The sequence below is a fragment of the Colletotrichum graminicola genome, assembly GCF_000149035.1.
Source record: "Colletotrichum graminicola M1.001 genomic scaffold supercont1.65, whole genome shotgun sequence".
In the NCBI taxonomy this organism is placed as follows: Eukaryota; Fungi; Ascomycota; class Sordariomycetes; order Glomerellales; family Glomerellaceae; genus Colletotrichum; species Colletotrichum graminicola.
The window spans coordinates 133523-155434 of NW_007361069.1; the positions used below are offsets into that span (position 1 = coordinate 133523).

The window sequence follows — 21912 nt, forward strand, 5'->3', positions numbered from 1 at the left end:
AGGCCTTGCTCACGAGGAGGAAGCTTTCCCCGCACGCTGCGCTGGTCACCAGCAAGGAAATGATTTCAGTTTTGTCCCGTGATACGGCAACGTGGACACCCGGTGACGGATCGTTGAGTAGTCTATACGTAACGAGGAAGCCCATCGCACGGTATTTGTATGATACGGATTTTCTCCGCCCGTTTTATCAAACTGTCTGGTCCGGTACAGATGTTTGGTTCTGAGTGAGTAGTAGAGATGTCGATAGAACAGAAGATGACGAAGCTGTGCTACCTGGCCAAGCAAGTGCTCGATGTTTTATGCAGAGACTCATCGGAAGCTTGCTGGGCTACATGCAGATGCACCAATATAAACATGCTATCCGTACATTGCCTTTGGTTTGTAGCAGAACCAGATCTCTAGCGTCAATAATAGCGTCCACCAATACTCGGTAAATACTACGGAGTGGATGTCTGAATTTCCCCCCGCAATCGGAGAGGGATAACACGGGTGAGATAAGATAAGAAAGATACAGCCCGGTTCCTTCCAATAAGCGATCAGACAAGCTGATAATGCCCCCCCCTTGACAACCCGAGAGTACCGTGCGCGCTGGCCCGTGCAGGCTTGAGTTGACAATGGATACGGAGGTGCATTTCAAAAAACCATGCCCAACTGCCCAGAGCAACCCCGGCCAGTAGGACCCACTTAATATATATCCAACCAATCAGAAAGGCTAGATTAATCCACCCACTTTCCTCTCTACAGGGGCCAAAAGGGGCCAAAGCAAGGCAATCCTTAATAACAACAATAATAATAATAACAACAACAACAACAACACCACTTTTTCCCCTTTAACTATTACAACTATAGCGTGCGTTAACCCTTCTTTACGGGCAGTTATTCTTACCCTTTAGAGCCGTCTTAGAGGTAAATTAGCTAATAAAGTAGCCTAAGGCCTAAGGTTATTAAAGCGTATAGTTAATAATATACTCTAATAAGTAAAAAAGTAAGGCTTTAATCTAACTGCTCCTACCTTCTCTTTATAACCTAAATATATTAATAATACCCCCTAGACTAGCTAACTAAAGAAGGCTACACCTATAGTAGCTAAGCTTGTTATTAAGAAGGTCTGCTATAACTAATATAGTAAGGAAAAGACGTATACTAATATTACTAGTAAGCTCTAAAGTAAGCTAGATATAGATATCTTAGCTATAATAGTCTACTATATCCTTTAGTAAGCTAGCTTTAAAAAATCTAAACTAATAAGGAAGCCTAGCTTAATAGCTTAAATAAAGCAAGAGAGGCTTTCTTAGTACCTTATATATTACTACTAGTTACTTAAAGATTAAAAGAAGGTTATTTAGTCTAATAAGACCTTAGTAGTCTTAGGCTATTACTATAGTAGCTACTATCTATAGTAATAAGTATATAAGGCTTATATAAAGTTATATATTTATACTTAATAAAAAAGATATTCTAAGTTTATATTTTAACGCTACTTTATATATAATAAAAAAGGCCTTTCTTACTACTAGTTACCTAAGTTAGTAGTAATACAGCAGACTACTAATACTAAGGTTATAAAGATAAATACTACACTAAAGCTAGTTAAGTGTCTTAAATAAGAGTTAGAGAGAGAGATAAGTAGGCTTTAGCTTTAGTAGCTCCCTAGCTATAAACTAACTTTTTACTAGAATAAGTTATAAGGGGGTTAGCCTAGTTACCCTTTATAAGGCTATATATAGTGTATTTTAGGCACTTAGTGCCTAAACTAATTAATCTTTTAGTAATACTAGAATAGTCTATTAATAGGCGTAGCACACTACCTATACTTTTATAATTATTTAAGCACTAAGTAGGTCTTCTAGCTATTAATAAGGGCTAGGTTTAAATCCTACCTGTTAAGACTCTCTTTAGTATAGGCCTTAAGGGGCTAGAAGGTTATTAATTAGTAGATTAGTTAGCTAGGCATAAATAAGGGGCAGCTTACGTTAGGCTTAGAGGGACTAATATGTAATAGGTAAGCCTAGCGCTAGCTAAGGGTCCCCTAGCTGTCGCTAGGTGCTAGGCGCCTAGGGCCTTTAGGGTTAACATAACCTTATGCTCTAGCGTATAGTTACTAGCGCTAGTGCATATAGGCCTAAAGCAACTCAGGACGTGTTATATTAGAAAGGGGGTAATTATAAGGGGGTTAGCCTAGTTACCCTTTATAAGGCTATATATAGTGTATTTTAAGCACTTAGTACCTAAACTAATTAATCTTTTAGTAATACTAAAATAGTCTATTAACAGGCGTAGCATACTACTTATACCTTTATATAAGTATACTAGTAAGTTAGTTTATAAGAGTAAGGGAGGAATTAACTAGTACTAGTACTAGAAGGAGATTTTTCTACTAAAGCTCTTTCTATTTATACTTAAAGAGTGCCTACTAGGCACTATTATCTAAGAGGATAAGGCACCTTCTTATAATTACTACTTTATCTACTAGACGTACGCTACTTATTACGTTAAAAAGCTCTACTAGTGTAGTAATAGCCCTAATCTTAACCCTATTAAGCCTTACTAGCCCTAGATAAAGCGATTTATAATAAGGAAGGGTGCCCTAGTTAACTAGGCTACAGCTAAAAAAGTATAGTAATAGTGCTAGCAGGCCTTACCTTAAGAGTAAATCTAGGCCTAGATAGAGAGGCTGCTGGCCTATATTAAGGCTATTATTACTCTTAATAGTAGTAACAAATATAAAGAGGGGCGTTATACTAGTAGATATCGATTAGAAGTTCCAGGCGGGCATCGTTAAAATGTTAGTGGCAATTTATTTAGGTGGCAACCCCTGCAATTATCCTTGTTAACTGACATGGGGTGGTCTTGGCATTTCTGGCATGGTGATTTGAAACGCACCTCCGTACAGTTATAGCCAATAGATAAGGGTATAGATAGAGGGGAAAAGGGGAAACAGAGGCAAAAAGGGATAGTCTTGGCCTATCCCAACCTAGAGCGCAGCAGAGGAAGCAGGGTCGGATAGACCATTCTAACCCTCCCTAGTAGAGCTATTTTAGAATTACCTAAAGAAAAAGTTAACAAAAGCTAGGGTTAAACCTAGAGCCTTTAGATTATTAGGAGTACTACTTACTGCTAGACTATATAGAGCGAGAAGAACAAAAATTCTTGTTTAATTTGGAGCTATAGACCTTTATGACGTGTGTGCGCGTATCTATTGGTTAGAGCCTTATCACCTACTCCACTGTCAGCTTAACTGTGCACGGGCCCCTATTGGTTATTGTGCACGGTACTCTCGGGTTGTCAGGGGGGGGGCATTATCAGCTTGTCTGTAGACTCCTTCCAATAGAGCTGACTCGGGAGCGTACCACTCACTAGAGCTATGTAATCACGCAAGCGTGAGCTCCTCATTCGGCTCCACGCTCTCACCATCCATGTCGTCGACCAGTTACAACGCCGAATTCGCACCGAAGGGAACGATCGCAGCCTGTGTGCCCCTCCAGTTGGCCCAAAGCTCACATTCTGACGGCGATGTCTGCACTTTACGGATAGTTGTGAAACACCGGCCGATAATCCACCCGGGCCATCTGCCACCTTCTTCATTGGGCAAAGGGCTCGGCCAAGCAACCTCATCCTTCGGGGGGGCTGGATTCCCAACCTTGATTTAATAACCTTCTTGCCAGAACCTTGACTTTTTCTTTTTTTTTTTTTTTCTGGTTTCTCGTCCTAATCCATTCGACCATCGCCGAGTTGTTGTCAGAATGGAGTCGGAGAAGAGCGGCTTTCTGCCGCCATACAGCGCCGCAGTCGTTCCGTCGCATTCGGGTCCACGCCGCTCAGCATCCCAACCCAAGCGATGGTTGCGCCCCAGCCGCAGCATGAAGCTGATCGTCGCATGTCTTGCATTCATCGCTTTTGCTCAGTGGAAGCAGCTGTCTCTGCTGCCCGCTCGCCAACCGTCGAGTAATTTGTCCATGGACCGCCTGCAACAGGACCTGGCAACTTGCGCCAAGCTGCGACACAAGCCGCAAGACCCAATTGGTCTTGGCCGCAAGAAGAACGCCCGTTATGTTGACGGTCAGCGTCCGACGCTCATTCGAAATGCCACGATCTGGGTTGGCGAGGCCGCCGAGGGAACGTCCCCGGAAGATGCGCGCGCTGGCAAAGGATACTCGTGGATCACCGCCGACGTTCTTGTCGACTACGGTCTCATCCAGAAGGTCGAGGCCGACATCTCACTCGATTCTCTTCCCAAGAACACCCAGGTCTGGGATGCTAAGGGCCGCCAGCTGACCAGCGGCATCATCGACATGCACTCTCACGCCGGCGTTAACTCCCTGCCCGAGCTCAATGGCAACCAAGATGTCAACGAAATGGCAGATGATATTACCCCGTACGTCCGTTCGATAGATGGCATCAACCCGCTCGACCCACAGATCCAGGTCATCAAGTCCGGCGGTGTCACCACGTCGCTGGTTTTGCCCGGCTCTGGCAACAATATGGGAGGCGAAGCCTATGTCATCAAGCATGCCGTCGGCAAGGCCGACGGCCGCACCGAGTTCTCGGCAGAGGATATGTTGGCCGACCCTGACCGCAACTGGCGCTACATGAAGATGGCCTGTGGCGAGAACCCAAAGCGTGTTTACGGGAAGGTTGGCCACAGCCCTTTTTCTCGTCTTGGCGAGAGTTGGGAATTTCGCCATGCGTTTGAGCAAGCCGCAAAGCTCGTGCGAGACCAGGACGACTGGTGCGACGCCGCAGACAAGTTCGGTGTTGGAAGCCATACCTCGTATCTGCCGCAGGACCTCAAGTGGGAGAGCCTCAGCGCTGCGTTGCGCGGCCAAGTGCACATCAACACCCACTGCTACACGATTCCGGATTTGGAGGCATTCGTCGACCACACCAACGAATTCAAGTTCCCCGTGCGGGCGTTCCACCACGCTCACCAAACGTTTTTGGTTCCCGAGGTAGGCTTGGGCGTTACTTGACCCTACTGCACTGGCAGCTAATGCGAAATGTAGATCCTGAAGCGTGTTTGGGGTGGCCGCCCGCCCGCCTCTGCGCTGTTCGCCGACAACATGTACTACAAGTCCGAATCATATATCGGCTCCGAGTACGCTGGCAAGATCCTTTGGGAGAACGGCCTCACTCCTGTCTACGTCAGCGACAACCCTGTTCTCAACGCGCAGCACGTCCTTTTCGAGGCTGCCAAGGCTTACAGATACGGTCTCCCTTACCATGTCGCCCTGTCTAGTGTGACATCTGCGCCTGCCGAATTGCTTGGTCTTGGCCAGCGCATCGGCAAGATCAAGCCCGGATTTGACGCCGATATTGCTGTCTGGGATAGTGATCCTTTGAGTGTCGGCGCAGCGCCTGTGCAGGTCTGGATTGACGGTGCGGCCCAGTTCTCTGACCCATTTGAGCTGGAAAAGCCCCTTACCGGACCCATCTCCCCCGACTTGAGGCTAGCAAACATCACCGAGGAGACCTTGGATCTTAAGGAAGTCGTTTTCACTGGCGTCTCCAACGTCTGGCTCTCCAGCAAGAGTGTTCTCTCGACTGGCGACGAGACTGTCAACGTCGTCTTCGCCAACGGCGCTATTAAGTGCATTGGTGCCTGCAGTGAAGAAGTTGCAGCCGCCAAGTCTGCATCGAAGAGCGTCATTAACTTGACCAACGGCCACGTCACTGAGTCTTTTACTGCCTTTGGCTCTCTTATTGGCCTCAACGAGATTGATGCCGAGGAAGACACTGACAACGGCCGTAACCCTACCGGATTCAGCAGAGCGATCGATGGTCTTGTGCTCGACAACAAGAAGCTGCACACGGCCAAGCGATACGGTGTCACCAAGGCCATTTCTGCGCCCAAGTTCACCGGTGGTTTGACACACTCGGGCACTAGTGTCGGTTTCATCACAGATGCTTTGCATGGTCTCGAAAAGGGCGCGGTATGGAGCGAGGATGTTGCAGTCCATCGAACGTTGACATTGGCTGCCAAGCGAGGCGATAACCCCTCCATCTCCAGTGCTGTCGGGGCACTCCGACACAGCCTCCTGGAGGCGGTTGCAACAAACGACACCGGTTCGGACCCATACTCGGAAGCTGCCTATCTCAAGAAGGTTGTCAACGGGGAGCTTCCCCTGGTCCTGACGATAAACAGTGCCGATACGATTGCGAATGTGCTAAGGGTCAAGGCGACTGTCGAGGAGGCTCTCGCTGCGAAGAGCCAATCCACGAAATCACCCAAGCTTCGTGTCGCCATCATCGGAGGCGCAGAGTCTCATCTCGTTGCTTCTGAGCTGGCGTCCGCCGGCGTTGGTGTCGTCCTTGCACCGTTCCAGTCGTTCTCGTATACCTGGGACCAGAGGCGTTCGTTGACCGGCGCTCCTCTCACAAACGGCACCGCCATTGACACTCTCCTCGATGCTGGGGTTCTGACTGCCATTGGACTAGAAGAGGACTGGCTTGTCCGTGACCTAGGACTTCTTGCTGGCATTGCGCAAAAGAATGGAAACGGTCGACTGAGTGAGAAAAAGGCGCTGGACTTGGTTTCCTCCAACATCTACGAGATCCTTGGCATCAAAGAGCCGGAGTCCGGGAATGGTCGTCACTTTGTTGTACATGAGGGCAGCCCCCTTAGTATTGAAGGAAGAATCCGCGCGGTTGGTAGCGGCCGAGACACGGTGTCTGTGTTCGTGTAGTTGGTTGGTGGGGGGTATTAACGCCGGCATCACTCGGTCCAAACAGTATTGCGACTCCAAGGATCCATAATATGTACATTAAAGCGAGACTCGGGAACCGCGCGCGTTCCAAGCTCACAGTTACTGCTGATTCATCTTGCGCCTCTTCGGTATCGCAACCAAAATCACAACAGGGTTGTTCTGTTACGTGTGCTTATGGAAGCAATTGACTCCGCAATGCCCTCTCGGCTTTTGCTGCCGTTGTATTCATACTGGGGTTGCTGGACTATCGCCTTTGTTCCCGCGCGGTTATTACCAATCCCGGACGGCGAAGATGCTACGAGTATCAGGCGGTGACCAATGAGAAGGGGCCAGTGCGAAGCCAACTGAACAGGAGAATACACTAGGTAGATGCAGCTGGTGGGACCACTGCTATATTGCTATATGAGGTCTCCTGCCCCCTCCCCTCGAAACAACTTCCGAGGGCCCAATGAATAACAAGAAGATTGCACAACATTGACCATTTAACAACTAATAATAACCTCCTTAACCACGTACACTCTGCGCCGCACTTGGAACTTGGCCAGGTCTATCTTCTCACATCCACGAAAGTTTGAAACATCAGCACCCATTATGACGCGCGGTGCAGTTGTATGTATCGCTCACGGCGGAGGTATGTCTGTAGAAATACACACCTTCAAGAGTCTTCAAGATTCCCCGGCGTTTACTTACAGCATCAAGGTCCCCTGCCCGTCTTGGGAGACCCTGGCCACGCTGCCCTCAACGCCTCATTGAAAAACCGCGTGCCCAAGATTCTCAAACTCAACACACCAGAAGCCCCCAGAGCGATTGTCGTTGTCACGGCACACTGGTCTGAAGGCAAACCCACCATTTCATCGGGAGAGCGTCATGACCTTTACTATGACTACTATGGTTTCCCGCCGGAGGCGTATTCACTCAAGTACCCCGCCCCCGGATCACCAAGTGTCGCGCAGGAGGTGAAGCAAGCTCTCGAGAAGCAGGGCCTTTCACCAGTGATGGACTCACGACGCGGTATGTGATATCATGACAGCAGCCATTGGGCGTGCAGTCACGACAAGCGGGTGCGCCAACTTTGTTTCGAGGCTAATCTGCAAGATAGGCTGGGACCATGGTGTCTTTGTCCCGCTTCTCCTCATCAACCCCGCCGCCAACATTCCTGTTATCCAACTTTCCGTTCTTGCCTCGGAAGACCCCGAAGAGCACTTCCGCATGGGACGTGCCCTTGCGGCTCTACGTGATTCCAATGTTGCCATTCTCGGCTCCGGTTTCGCCTCGCTCCACAACATGGGCAAGCTACGCTCCCTGTTCATGGGAGGAGATGCATCAACCGTCAAAAGGGTCGCCAAGGAGGTCGACGAGTGGAGCAAGGATCTTACGGATGCCGTGAAGAAGGGGAAGCGCGACGACCGCGAAAAGGCGCTATCGGGCTGGCGAAACTTCTCCCACAGCTACGATATGCACCCTCCCCATGGCGGTGAGCACTTCATGCCCCTGCTGGTATGCGCCGGGGCAGCCGAAGACGAGGTTGCTGGTGTAGACAGTGCCGATTTCCATGGCGCGGACGTCAAGACGTATTATTGGGGAGATATACGTGTCTGAATAATCTAGCTACTACTGTGTACGTCTGTCTATATGCCTAATCCCAAGCGCCAAAAAGCCTTTTCCGCCCTGTTCAGAGTGTATTGTGAAAAGGATGAGATATCACACCACTGCCTGTTCATCCCATCGTACATTGATTCGTTACATCATGATTCCTCCGGTATCATGTCCCAAAACCCCATCGTTGGATGCTGATGAGAGAATACAGTCCTCCAACTTCCGTACCCTGCCGTTACCCTCTGAAATGATCCCATCTACCTATCCAATTTTTGTGTGAAAAGCAAAGTCTAGCCAGCTCTTCAAGACTAACTAGGTGGCCAAGGAAGCACTTACAACTTGCTCCCGATGCCCATGGCGTCGACGATGTGCGACTCTTTTTCCACGACCCAGCCAGTTTGCACGTAATTGGCAAGCCAGCTGACCTCACGGCCTCGGTGGCCATCGCAGTCCCGGCACCCGCGTCTTACCATCTCGAGTCCCATGACGCCATCCATGACGCCACTCTTGCCGCCCACTGTCGCCCCCAGGCCGGTCCAGCTGAGACGGCGGTTGTCCTTGCGGGAACGCCTGGTCTGCGCGTAGTTCGCCATGGCAGCCAGCTCGCGCTTCTCGGCCATGTCTCTGTCAATCATCATAATGTAGTCGAGAATGCTGTTGGGGGCGTGCGGAGAAGACGGATCGGGAAACAGAGCCGAGAGGTAGTCGGTCAGGAGCATTACCGGGCGCTGGTCAGGCACCCAGTGGCCTGAAGGTTGGGGAACCTGGTTGTGAATAACGAAGACACCGCCACAGAAGCGGCTCTCGAGCTTCTTGTGGACGGAACTGAGGACGCCCAGCTGTGCGAAAGGGTCGTTTGCGTAGGCGAAGTGCTCGATGTGGGGACCCCGCTCCTCAACGACGACAGAGCCGTCATCGAAGCGGGCCGGCTTGCGACCACTTTCGCCAACAGGCACAACGAACTCTGAAGCGGCAGCGCCGAACGTATAAATCTCCAACTTTGTGAGCTTTTCGGGCTGGATATCGGAGCAGAGGCGGGCGAGAACATTGGCGACGGGGAGAGAGCCGTTGTTGTGGGCGAGAACGGCAACGCGGTGGACAGAGGCATCCAGGAGGACCGAGCGGAGCTCGGCGTAAAGCGCCCGCGAAGCCTGCGTTTGGAGAGGAAAGCAACGCTGTATGGCTAGGAGAATCATGTCGAAAGGCAGACCGTAGGTTGCCATTTGGATACCGCTGAAGGAGCGCCCGAAAAGGCGGGCGAGACGAGGGATCGTGCATTGTGTTAGGTGGTGTGAGCTAGACGGGCATGTCAGTCGATATGCTTGCTCTTGGGGCTAGCGGCGAACCAGGAGGAGAAGAGAAGCCCACCTTGTACCCATGCCACCGATGAAGATCCACCTCTCGTTGTCGCCGTCAATGTCTGTAGTGCTGTTGCCGAACTCGTCACAGCTAACCATGATTTCGTTGCCGTTCATGAACCAACTCAGACCGAAAACTATGCTTATCGAAATTCCTAACCAGGCGGCGAAAAGAATCCCGGGAAGCACGGCGAATAGCGGAATGGCGAGTGTGATGATTCCAACCTCAACGATGGCCAAACTGAGCTGGACGACCATGTCTTTGAGATGGCTCTTGGAGAGATGTTGGCGGTGGTTGGCCATGTGGGTTCTCAGCGACGCCATCAGACCTGGCATCATCAGCCACATTTCCCGCAGATCCTCATGTAACATTGGCAATGCTGGTTTCTGCGCAAGCGGGACGGTTCCGCAGGCGCCATCAATGAGCGGCGGGATGTAAGTCACCGAAGGACCGCATGTCTTGATCGGTCCACACGTGCTCGACCTTGGTGATGTGCGTGGAGAGTTGATGGGCGATTGGTACGACGGTGATCTCGAGAGCCAAGGCATGACTGGCGACGAGACTGGAGATCTTTTTGCTGCTATGGACGGCATCGGGGCCAGGATTTCGAAAGGAACCAAAACGTGGCGGGGGCGCGTAGAGAGGATATAAGAAGAGATACGTGAGGCACTATGGAGTCGCAGAGCTTGGAACAGAGAGCAATAGGTGGATCAGTCGGGGAACGAGGGGTGAAATTGTGACCATTCACATGCAACTCGACATCTTTTAATCTTTGTTGCGTTGTTGTTGTTGATGTCTCATCGTTCAAGTCGGTTTCCCCTCTCCCTTATCATTCCTCTCGCCGCTCGGGCAATCTTGTTGCAGACACCGGCGTAGAGCGCTTGTTTAGTGGCGCATTCCGCCGCCAAATTCGCCCCTGGCCTTGACCATCTATCTAAACTATAGGCTCTAGCGTATTCGAGCCCGGTGTGAGATTTTGGATTAGGAAGTTTGTTTGGGTTCTTCCGGTTAGATTTGTTTACTTCATGCCCAAGCAGACGAATGACGCTTGTAAGTCCAAGGTTGATCAGTCGTCGTTTCCTCGAGATACAATTGGCCATGTCTCATGAATCTGAATCCATAAGTGGCGCGCCAGCGACCCCAATGAGCAGGTCTCCGTAAACCATGCAACGGATCACCAACTTTCGTCCCAAGCCCTGTCATATCTCAAAGGGCATTGATCACCGCGGCAGCCTAGGCTGTAGAGCCGGGTCAATCCCGCTACGGCTAAAAGAGTTTTGTTGGAATGTTGGGACGGACGGGGCACCGGAGCAACAGACTTTAGCTCTGTAGCCGAGAGGAGATTTCCGCACCGACAGGCTTTGTCCACCTCGTTCTTCTCCCGCTTGGATCCAGGGTTCTGGTGAGCCTCAGGGACACTAGAGCATAGAACGACGCTAGGCCTTGAGACGATATTTTCGTCCGAAGTTTAGCTCAAAGTCCCTTGCATGTGAACTTCTGACATAACGCCCGTCCGTTCTTTCTGCACCCGTGGAAGCACATTTCGAAGTCTGTAAATTTTGTTCCTCATTGGGGCCGTTATTGAGCGTCAGACTCCAGTCGTGCTTCACTCCCGCACCGCGTAATCGGGACATTCGGGAGAGACGGGCTCTCTGACACGCTAGTATGAGCTAGGTGAGTATTGACCCTCCAACAGATAAGCTGAATTGAATTTTTAGTGAGACCTTGAGCTTATCTGTAGGTCAAGTATCTGCCGGTTAGGAATGCCAGGCTAAGCCCAGAAAAGGGTGGATGGATCTTGAACCCTCGACAACGCATGTCAACGTAGTGCCGCCAACGTGATTGCGTGCATTCCTTGAGGAACCCTTCAGCACCCTTGACAACAATCTTCATTGGAGCAACCCGATGGCTGATATATCTGTCTAGAATCTGCAGATCTTCCTTCTCGCCTCAATGGCTACCGCCGACTTCAAACATGAGGCGTTCACTTAGTCGGCACACTGGTGCGAGGCACGGACTACACGTGGATGATGCTTCCGAAATCCATACAATACGCGAGGTTTTCCGTTTGAGGCTTGATGCTATGGACCTTTAATGAAACCAAAAGCATTCACTTTAGGGTTTGGTGTGTGATCAGATTTCAAGGCGGTGGCGGCGCTGCTGAGAGTTGGTCGGGCAAGCGCTCACGAGGCGTTTTATTAATCTCTATAAACAATCGCCATGAATAATGTCAACAACGTGGGGCGAAAAGACCAGTCAGCTTTAGAACACTACTGCGGAGCTAGAAAAAAGAACGCAAGTTCCCTCTGGCAACATAAGGCTTTGGAAGGAAGCTGATTAAGGCATGGCGGCTGCTTGGTGGTAGACATATATATGTTCCACTCACTTAATTATTATTCTCCGGCGATTGCCCTCAGATCCAGAAGTTAGGGGCGGTCCTTTTTTGTAGCCTTGACAGTAGTAACGGGAGACTGAAATGATTAGTGTGTGCAATCGATGCTTAATCGATCACACACGCTAACGTGTCCATTGACTTGGAAGGATAATTGGTCCTCATGGCTGACTCGCACTCCATCATTGACCATCAAGTATTTCAAAGCCATTTCCAAATGTAGTATTCTACAGTAACGTACGCGTGTGTTACTGGGGTGGCACTAGATGAAAACCCCAGCCATGAAAGCAGACATGTTTCCGTATAAGGTTGCCACCCAGAAAATACTTTGGTAAAAGCAATGCCCTTACATTACTCAAAGCCTGCATTAGGCTTTCAGCTTACACGCGAATATCTTTATGATGATCCATGCGACATTTTGAGCCGCTTGTTACAATTAGACATGCGGGACAAAACTGACCATTAATACTCAGTGCAGCAACGTACCAAATGATTGACGAGCAGAGCAAATAGCCTTGGCTTTTGTACAAGATATATCTTACATACAGACGCATTGCGCATCTTGGGGCGATATCTTTCCAGGTCATTGCTTTCAAGTTTCAACATGTGGCAGCTATTGGTTGCTAGCATCAGAGGGCCGATGGCCTTTCCAACACCATCCTAAGTTTGCCCAGCGACATATTCCAATTGCTCCTATACTTCTATCGGAGGGTTATATTGCCTCATCAGCTCATCAGAGACTATTGTAGCTAACAATTGAGCACTAAGACTAAGCAACGGGCTAATTAAGCATTCAAGTTGCCAGTTATGGCATATGCGCTTGAACCCTACTGACATGGCAAGGAGTCATCGATGGATAGACGTTTATATAAGAGTATAAGCAGGCTTAATGCTATTCAAGAGACTATATACAAGAATGCAGAGTTCGAAACTAGGCTCAGCCAGAAGCTCTTGTTTCTAAAACCATGCACCAGTCAGGACGCCATAAGTCGAAATTGCACATCTGGTGTCAGGTGAAATATATCAACAACGCTCATCGTGACGCCTGAGACCATCATCAATGGAACAAGGCTAAGCAATGGCTGCACAGTCATGACTGCTTTTAGTAGTGAGCAGAGCGGCGTTCCTTGAGGGAGCGGCGGCTCTGGCAGCCGGTGTCGGGATCAGAGGGGGCAGGCGCAGGCGCAGGGGCAGAGTCAGAACCGGAACCGGCACCGCCTGTCCAGACCTCGGGGCCGGGAATCTTGTAAGTAGAACCGTCGGTGCCGTAGACGTTGAACTTGATACCGGTGTCGGCGTAAGTGTAGCCGGTGTTGAAGTCAAACTTCTGGGGAGGAGCGTCGGAACCGGTACCAGAGACCTCGACCTGGACGCAGGAGGGGTAGAACTGGGCTCCGCGAGCCGGGTTGACGTCGAAGGTGGTATCGGCCTCGTGAAGGGCAATGATCTCCTGGCGGAGGAGGTATTTGCCGGCCTTGAGGGACGCGGGAACCGTGACGTCTCCGGACACACCCTTGTTGGCAATGAGCTTATCTGTAGCCCACTTGCCGCTGGAGAAGCCCTCTTCACCGATCTTGGTCCAGATGGGGCCAGTGCCGGCGTCCTCGGTGAAGGGAGCGATGTATGTGATGACGGGACCCTTGTGGGAAGCGTCGAGGATATCGTCACCGGGGGTGTTGTGGAACCACTCAAAGGCGACCTTGTCACCAGCGGCAAGAGGGGCAAAGTCCTTCGCAGCCTTGCCACCGTTGACGTTGCAGACGATGCTGGCGCTCTTGAGGTCCTTGACAGGGTCGTTGCTGGGGGGGCTGCGGATGTACTGCTTAGAGCCCTGGCCATTCAAAGAGCGACCATCACCAGCATTCTTGCCGTTAACGTGGATGTCGACAACCATGGTATGGGCGGAGGAGTAGCCAACGAGGGCAGCCAGAGCGGCGGCGGTGAAAGAGAAGCGCATCTTGAAAGCTGTGATGGGGGTTTTTGGCGAGAAGAAGATTGTTGGTTTAGAAGTGAATCGAGGTTGTGCTTAAGGGAGCGTGATCGAACGTCTAGTTCGTCAAAAGAGTGTATGGCACAGCCAACAAGAGAGAGACTTGGAGTACAGAGAAAGAATGACACCGATGTGATGATGGGGAAGGAAGAGAAAAGCAGGAATTGACTTGTGGGATAAAGAGGCTTTATAACATGTGTGTGTAGATAGGCTGTCTTTTCTACCCACGACAGCTCCTAAGCCATATCCGTCTGAAAGCTGCCTCGTTTGCATCTCGAATGAACTATGCCCATCTCCGGACGTGGCCCATTCCCACCGGACTCCCTGGGTCAAGGTGGGCAGCCAATCTCGGACTGCATCTTGGCTCCCCATCGCGCGGCTAGAGCTGGCGATTCCATCAGTTGCCTCGCAATCCAGCCTGTCAGAGCCCCTGTATCCCTGGCGCAGAACCTCCAGCAAATCGATCCATATTAGTTGCACAGCAATCTGCAGTATCGTACAGGTACAACTTGTCGATTAGCGCACTCGTGGAGAGCAGGGGTAGCGCTGGTATGGCATCGGATGGAGGTGCTCGTTTCGACCTTCCCTCCTGCCAAGAACTGCGGGAACGTCGCAATAAGAAACGAGGCTGATGGATTGGTGAGGTAGCATGTCAGGCCGTGTGCGGCCTAGTCGTTCGGCGGCAACCGAGGATGGGTGTAATTAATGAAGTCGTTGCGATTAAAGTGAATATGGGGATATGAAACACTTGGACAGGGCGACGGTGGATCTAGACATGTCCCCCTGCAGCGGCGCGGCTAACCAAAGCAATCCTTGGCTACCGGGGTTGAAACGTGTTGACAACCCGCCCTTTTTGGCTCTGATAAGGAGACACCCTTTGGGGGCCAATTCCAGGCCACTCTCGATAATTCCGATGGACCAAATGGCGAAGTCATTCTTTGGAGACTCGGTTCCCACCAGTGGGCCTGTCAACTTTGTGATTGGTGAGCTGAGAGAGTGAGGGCGGGAGAGAAAGATGGCAGAAGGAATGAGAGAAGGGAAAAAGACAAAAGAAAAAAAAAAAGAGGAAGGAAAGTATCAATCGCCCAGTTTCAGGTCGTTGATGCAAGACGCAACATCAGGCAGCCAGGTCTGCGAAAGAGGACCCCAGTCAGATGATAGTCAGACCAGTTCGCTCATGATTGAGAAGATAGCATCATTTGAGAGAAGAGCATTTGCAGGGCGCCCCACCCTAGGAACTTGGTGAAGTACCTGTACTGTTCAAGGGGTCCTTTAGTGTACAGTCCCCGTCGGAAAAAGGGCGTATGGATAGATTGAAAGACGGTAAGGAAGGCGAACCGAAATGAGTGCGTGGCAAACATATGCATAGTACATGTCGGAGATAGACCCGCGAATTCGTCTGCGGTCGATCCTATGAACTTGGGCAGGGTGTTGATCCGAGCTGGCATTCAGGGATGACCTCTCTCTCTCTCTCTCTCTCTCTCTCGCTTAGCAAGGCATTCTGTACTTGGGGTTATTTTTTTTTTTTTAAACAATTGGGTACATAGCGGAGGCGCTGACCGTGCTGGTGTTGGCAAGCAATTAAGCATAGTATGTTGCATGATGTTCAATCTGTTAGTGTAGTTGCACCTAGATTACGATCTTTACCAAAAACGTGCCAAGACTATCAACGGTTCCCAATATGTGGGGCGACTGACGTTGGTCTTCCTATTTACTTCGTAGGGTACAGACTACTCATTGTCATTGCACCTCTGGCGGCCCCCAAAACCCCGCAACTCGCGCTGGACTGTAATCGTAGAAACCCATGCTCCTGGGCTAACCAGAGACCATTCAAACCATTACTGCTGGGTAGTACTTTGTACATAGTATCCGTACATATATACCTATGATCTGGGACAGACAGGCAATAAGTCAGTCTAGACCTCGCTTAGACTGTGAGCGAGAGTAAATAGCATCTCGGCCTTGGTCAGCGGCGTCGGCTGGGGACACGGCAGGCAAACGTATTTCAGCAGAACCCGGTAGACCCGCAGAGGCGTCAATAATAGTGCCTGCACGGCAGGATTCCGGCGACGCAGATTGATATTAGGTGACCCGCGTCAATAGATGATACACCCCCTGTGGGTAATTGTCTTCTCATCCACCACTGAGTGTTGGCCTTTGGGGTCGAGGAGAGTTGACATGTGACGGCGGTTGCATGAAGTGTGCTTGTTCAGTTGGTTCCCAGGCGCCTGGCTGCACCAGAACAGACCGAGTTGTGATTTGTCTCTAGTCCGTACTCTTAACTATCCTGTCACTGAGGTTGACATGTCGACAAAATTGCCGAGGAGTCTGTCTGGTGGGGTGACGGACAATGTGAGACACGAGGGGGGTTTGTAAGCGCTTTACAGTTGTTGGGCCGGCGCGAGGACGAGATTGACGACCATTGGATTGTAAAGGAATGGTCTGCTTATCATATCTGTGCAGTTATGCTCCATATGACAGACAATGGCGGCGACATGTAGTGCCTAACATGTTTGGCAGGTCGTCGCAACTCTCAGTCTTTTTTGTTTGTTTTTGTTGCAGTGAAATAGAGCCGTGTCCTTGACCAAATACCGTAGAGAGGCTGAGAGTGAAAATCGGAATGAGCAGGGCGAGCGAAGTCGAACTCAAGTATACGGGTACATACATACCGGTAGGGCACCTCAGAATGTCTTGTCTGCCTCTTGGGCGGTAACTCCTGGCCGTGTAGCCGACGGATGTAAATCATAGAAGCGGATCTTATGGTCATCGTAAAACCGGTGGGGTGGGTTCTGCACAGTGACTAATGATTATGACTGGATAAGTATATACTGTATAACAATTCAGTTATCACACATAGTGTAGAGTAATACATCTGATTTCCTGCCCCTTTTGTCTCTAGATCTACTTTCTTCCCCAAGTCTCTTTTTCTTCTTTTCTTTATATGAAGGAAAAAAAAAGAAAGCCCGAGAATATAGATCCATGTCAGTCTGGTCTAAATGACGTAGAAATTGAAAGGCAAGAATAAAGATAATTTCCGATACCTACTCTGTTGTGGGCGGGTAATACCTGACCCTGAAAGTCACCATAAACACACTATTATGGGGCACTGTCCAGAAACCCTTCGGTGGTACCAGACACTTGTAGGGGATCGCGTTTCTGGAAATGAGTGCCTGAAAAAACTCTCCAGAGTGTCAAGGCAACAAACCAACCTCTTATCTTATCGCAAAGTACATGTGGATGCCCGTCGCCATCATCAATGTCATTGCATCACAACAAAGCGCATCCGCCGCGAATACTCTTCAATCAACTTGACAGACCTCGACCCAAGTCCTCACCGATACGCCGCTATCGCCAACCCCCATTCATAGCCGTATAATGTCTACCGGCAGCCCGCAAGACCCTGCGACAGGTGCACCGGCAAAGGTCGACGACTCTTACGCCGAGAGCAAGGCCAAGTTCGAAAGGTAGACAAGGCCTCTGCGGCCTCTGCGTAGCACGTACACTGGATAAAGCTGATTGAAACCGCGCGATAGCAAAGCCAAGAGCGAGTACTTCGACCCTTGTCAGGAACTCGCCCAGAAGAGCATCAAGTGCCTGCACCGAAACGGTGGCGACAAAACAATGTGCGGTGACTACTTTCAGTAAGGACACCCTTTTGTGTTCTGTCGGTGCACTAAACCCCAGGATGAGAACCAAGTGACAGTCCTGCAGCGCTGATATTTTCTCAGAGCGTATAGAGATTGCAAGAAAGCCTGGGTTCGTATCCATGCAACCCTCCCAATTATCTATCGATCCCAGCACACTGATCTTTTCCTCCTTCAATAGTTCGAGAGGAGAAAAGAAGAGAGAAAAAAGAACGGCGGGTGGTGGTGATGGGTCAACTTCCAACCTTGTTCGGGCGACTATTTGCGACGATTACGAGACGGATCGAACCGACCGATTTGTTCAATCATTGAAGCGATCGCGGGGAATGTCGAGTACGAAACCAGGAACAGTGTACAATATGTATAATGCTGCATATGCGGGAAGGAGGTGTTATGTCATTCGAGTAGATTCGGACATGCCAATAAGAAGGACTGCCTGGAAGCCCGTTGAGAGGCTGCTGAGAGACCACCGGGCCATGAGGGCGGATGCTTTCAGCCTTGGTAAACAAAAGTTTTTTTTCTTTCTTCTTCTTTTTTCTTAAGCTGGCACGATCCGCGACTCAGATCGCCATCAGCCTTTTCTTCTTATGCCCTCTGATGACCGTTGTTCTAGCGTCCGGCTTCTCGTTGAGCGGGGAGGGACATCTATTTGACCTGCCTCAAGACGGAAAGGTGGAGACAGAGACGGATATCGGAGAAGAGGTTTACCCGGTCGGCCAATCAGTCAGGTATCATCCCTAGACGTCTCACACAGTTCTTGGTGCTGTTGCACCTTACAGCGTGGTGCCCCTCCAAAGCCAATTCTGCCCCGCCATCCGATCAGAAGCATCACCATGTCCTGGAACCGGCCTCAGCTGAGGAGCGGCACCGATCTGCAGCTGCAGTCGGCCTTCAACGACGGACAATGGGCCAACGTCATCCGTCTTGCTGATAAACGATTTCGGACCTTCAACGATCCTTACTTCGAAGTTTGTTGTCTCATCTAGCCCCCTCCCCCCACCCCCAATAGACCCGAGCCGAACTGATCACACCACTTAGGCAGTGAGAGTATGCGCCGAGAGCCATCTAGAGTCACCTTTGGAGAAGGCGTCACCTCTCATTGCAATCCAGAAGCTGGTCAAGGACCCGTCCGCTGTAAGAGATGCCGATTCTCTTGAACTGCTGGAGTGGGCCTCTGAGGGTTTCATGCAAGATGAAGACTTCGCAGCGACCTTTGGACCCCTGAAGTTGCGATATGTGAAGGCGAACCCCAAGGACAAGAACGGCGGAACAAGATGTCTCGAATCTTGTCTATTGCACTGGGACTTGGTTAGCGCGCAACAGGTCAGTGTCGCTCCCATTACATATGGCCATGGTAGCCTAACACAAGCTCACATAGATTGCGGCTGTTCTTGATAGGTCCTTTCCCCAAGAAAGAAGCTTTATGTTCTGGAACATTGCCATCACCCATTTGCTTGCGGTGAGCCTCTTCAACTGCCAAGTTACGACAGAACATGGCTGATTCAGTTGCAGACCAGTGATCAGTGCCCCGCTGGCAAGAAGCAGCTCTACGGCATGCTGTCATTGAAGCAAATGCAGCGCGCTGCCCAACTGACTGAGCAAGTAAGATACGCGCCACAAAGCGGAATGGCTGGGGTGGCTGATTTGGTCTCAGGCAGGCACCGGAGCGCATGGCGAAGTGGCCGATCGAGCGATCAAGACAGAGGAAGAAATTCTCCTCTTTTACCGCCTACTAGAAGCTCACGGTTCCGATGCGGAGTTGGATGCTGCTCTCCAGGGCCCAACTCTAAATCCCGTCTATCAGTTCAAGGCTGGCCGCAAGGATCTCTTCCTCCAGACTATTGACGTGCTTGAGCGAAAAGAAAACTGGAAAGCGGTGTATGACCTCTGCAGAGAATGCCTTTCGGCTACGGATGACAAGGGCCAACTGAGTCTTCTCGCATGCGATTGGGCTGTCTGGAAGAAGTTCCTTAATGCTGCTGGCCGAACAGGGGAGGTTCACAAGTAAGTGAAGCAGGGCTTGGTCGAGTTGGTCATGTCTGATGAGTCGTAGTGCTTCGACCGAAGTTTTTGAACTCGTCGACCGGTTCTTGACGCAAGAAAACGTCCGCTCAATCTATAAGCGTAACATCCGTCTGGCCAAGGTCGAGGCAACTTTCCAGTTTTCGCAACCTACAGGCTCCGAGGCGAGGTCAGACGCGTTCGAGGAGCTCTGCCGGTATATCGATATCGAGTGCGAATCACCCGCTTGTTTCGACGATGTCAAGGCCTTCGTCGAGCGCCTTCCCCCACACCAAGTAAAGGAATTTGCTTATGAATACGTCACTCGTCTGGCAGAAGAGTCCAAGGAAGCTGCTAGGTCGGCATCTGTAAAAGCTTTGGCTTTGAAACTACAGTACCTTGGCCTCTCTACTTCGAAAATGCTTGTCCGTGTTTCGGACGAGGACCCGAAAAAGCCAAACAACTGGAGATGCATCGTGTGTGCAACTGTCAATAAGGCACCTATTTGCGCAAGTTGTGTGCAGAACTTGTTGGAGTCCACGTTGATTCTGTACTCCTCCCTCATCCACTCTTCTGAAACCAATCTGTCCCTCGATTGTATACCGGAATTGGCCATTCTCGCAGCAACATGCTGCATAAAGCTAAGCGGCCTCCACGAACGCTGCGCTCTCAACCCTACCTCTACGATGAAGAGCGGCCGATCTGATCGTGTGCTTCAGGCCGCCCTTCTCATCGAGAACCAGCTCACTAAAACCCCGAAGCATACGAGACTGACCCTACTCCTGGTGCGCATTTATCTCGTGCTCGGATGCGCATCTCGAGCTCGTGAGGTGTGGGAAACAGCAGACGTAAAGCGAACCATCATTGACTCCCTAGGCCCCTATTTCTTTGATCGTCTGTCAAGCATCGCTCCTACCTTGGTCATCCCCCCGAACAAGCCTGGGAAGGGCCTGATGCAAGGCCTGAAGGCGCACTACAACACGTCGCTCAAGCTGAGAATGCCCAGAAGGCTGGCCGATGCTTTCGAAGCCGAGAGCTACACTGCTATTCTCGACATTCCGAGTTACATTGAGCATCTGAGGTCGAGCTGCACATTGGTTATGGGATACGTCGAGGAGTCTAGAGCTGCACGAGCTCTTGGCATCCGCAACGACTCAATATTCGACGAGCCTGCGATTGGTGAGCTATCCCAAGGCTTTTCGAGGTAGTAGATGCATTAACTAATAGTGATTGCCAGAGGAAATTACCGACGACTCTGTTCTAAATGAGGTCATCGATTACGGATCTGTTCCCAACATGGAGGCGGCGACGAGCCGACCCATTTATGACGTCTTGCGGCTTGGACCGGATCCATCAGTATGATCTTCCCCGATACAGAAATGGCACAGCACTAATCAAAGAAACCAGAACTGTCGTTCTCACTTAGCCCTTGCTGCAGAGAGATTCATCGACATCCTCTCCTTCAAGCCCGCACCTTCGTACAAAGTAACCAACGTTGCTCAAACGACAGCAGCGGAGCAGGTCTTTGTCTCAGAATCCCTACAGCGGCTTGGCAACTCGTTGAACATATTCCTGCACACCCGAGGAAACGCCCTTACACAGCAAGAAGAGACGTATTACGAGATTATTTCCCTCCTTAGCTCCTTGGTTCCCCTCGCCGTCGCCGCCAGCCAGAATCCGCCACCCCCAGAACTCCTGTCAAGCATCGTCTCGGGCATCAAAACTGGCCTCGAAGGTCTTCGGGCCCAGTCCCTGTCGACGCCGGCTGATGCGGACAGAATCAAGGCACTGTTGATGCTGAGCTCGCTGCATGGTCTGTTTCTTCTTCGCGACGCTGCAGCGGCCGTGAAGCTGGCTGTATCGCATATCGTTGCGTTCAACGAGCGGGAGAAGGACAGGGACCGATCTGGGCAGAGCAATGTGCCCAAGGAAATCATGGCACAAGTCAAGGCCTTGGATGCCGCCGCGGGGACCGCCATGACCGAGGGAAAAGCGAGGGTTATCCTCCTCAAGAAGGAAAGCGATAGCTTGAGCGCAAATAAACTAAGCTCTTGGACGTTCGAGACGGACCCGGACAAGTCGGCGGAGCAAATTCGCGATGTGGCTGGGGCACATCTTGGTGTTTGGTCGCAAAGAGTGGTAGACAGCTGGCGGACGAACTTGAAGGGCTGGGAATCGGTGCGGTGGGAGTAGATGTCCCATGTCACTCGTAAATGCAGCATGCTC

At 50.7% G+C, this 21912-nt stretch overlaps 6 protein-coding genes across 6 annotated transcripts; 4 read left to right on the plus strand and 2 right to left on the minus strand.

Annotated features, from left to right (window-relative positions):
• Window positions 1-3743: 3743 nt before the first annotated feature.
• GLRG_10697 (amidohydrolase) lies at window positions 3744-6683 on the plus strand (the record flags this gene model as incomplete). The annotated part of the gene is made up of 2 exons (XM_008101382.1): window positions 3744-4949; window positions 5004-6683. 2 exons carry the CDS (start codon window positions 3744-3746, stop codon window positions 6681-6683), a joined length of 2886 nt encoding a protein of 961 aa, XP_008099573.1.
• Window positions 6684-7295: 612 nt separating this feature from the next.
• On the plus strand, window positions 7296-8303 carry GLRG_10698 (uncharacterized protein; the record flags this gene model as incomplete). The annotated part of the gene is made up of 3 exons (XM_008101383.1): window positions 7296-7335; window positions 7404-7715; window positions 7804-8303. The coding sequence occupies 3 exons, from the start codon at window positions 7296-7298 to the stop codon at window positions 8301-8303; spliced, it is 852 nt and encodes a 283-aa protein (XP_008099574.1).
• Window positions 8304-8632: 329 nt separating this feature from the next.
• Window positions 8633-10030, minus strand: GLRG_10699 (uncharacterized protein; the record flags this gene model as incomplete). Its single annotated transcript, XM_008101384.1, has 2 exons — window positions 8633-9596; window positions 9669-10030. The coding sequence occupies 2 exons, from the start codon at window positions 10028-10030 to the stop codon at window positions 8633-8635; spliced, it is 1326 nt and encodes a 441-aa protein (XP_008099575.1).
• A 3123-nt stretch (window positions 10031-13153) lies between these two features.
• Window positions 13154-14008, minus strand: GLRG_10700 (glycosyl hydrolase family 61; the record flags this gene model as incomplete). Its single annotated transcript, XM_008101385.1, has 1 exon — window positions 13154-14008. One exon carries the CDS (start codon window positions 14006-14008, stop codon window positions 13154-13156), a length of 855 nt encoding a protein of 284 aa, XP_008099576.1.
• A 3408-nt stretch (window positions 14009-17416) lies between these two features.
• Window positions 17417-17686, plus strand: GLRG_10701 (cytochrome c oxidase-assembly factor COX23; the record flags this gene model as incomplete). Its single annotated transcript, XM_008101386.1, has 2 exons — window positions 17417-17505; window positions 17575-17686. The coding sequence occupies 2 exons, from the start codon at window positions 17417-17419 to the stop codon at window positions 17684-17686; spliced, it is 201 nt and encodes a 66-aa protein (XP_008099577.1).
• Window positions 17687-18518: 832 nt separating this feature from the next.
• On the plus strand, window positions 18519-21879 carry GLRG_10702 (N-acetyltransferase B complex non catalytic subunit; the record flags this gene model as incomplete). Its single annotated transcript, XM_008101387.1, has 8 exons — window positions 18519-18653; window positions 18724-19008; window positions 19064-19144; window positions 19198-19287; window positions 19340-19689; window positions 19739-20865; window positions 20924-21042; window positions 21094-21879. The coding sequence occupies 8 exons, from the start codon at window positions 18519-18521 to the stop codon at window positions 21877-21879; spliced, it is 2973 nt and encodes a 990-aa protein (XP_008099578.1).
• Window positions 21880-21912: the final 33 nt, after the last annotated feature.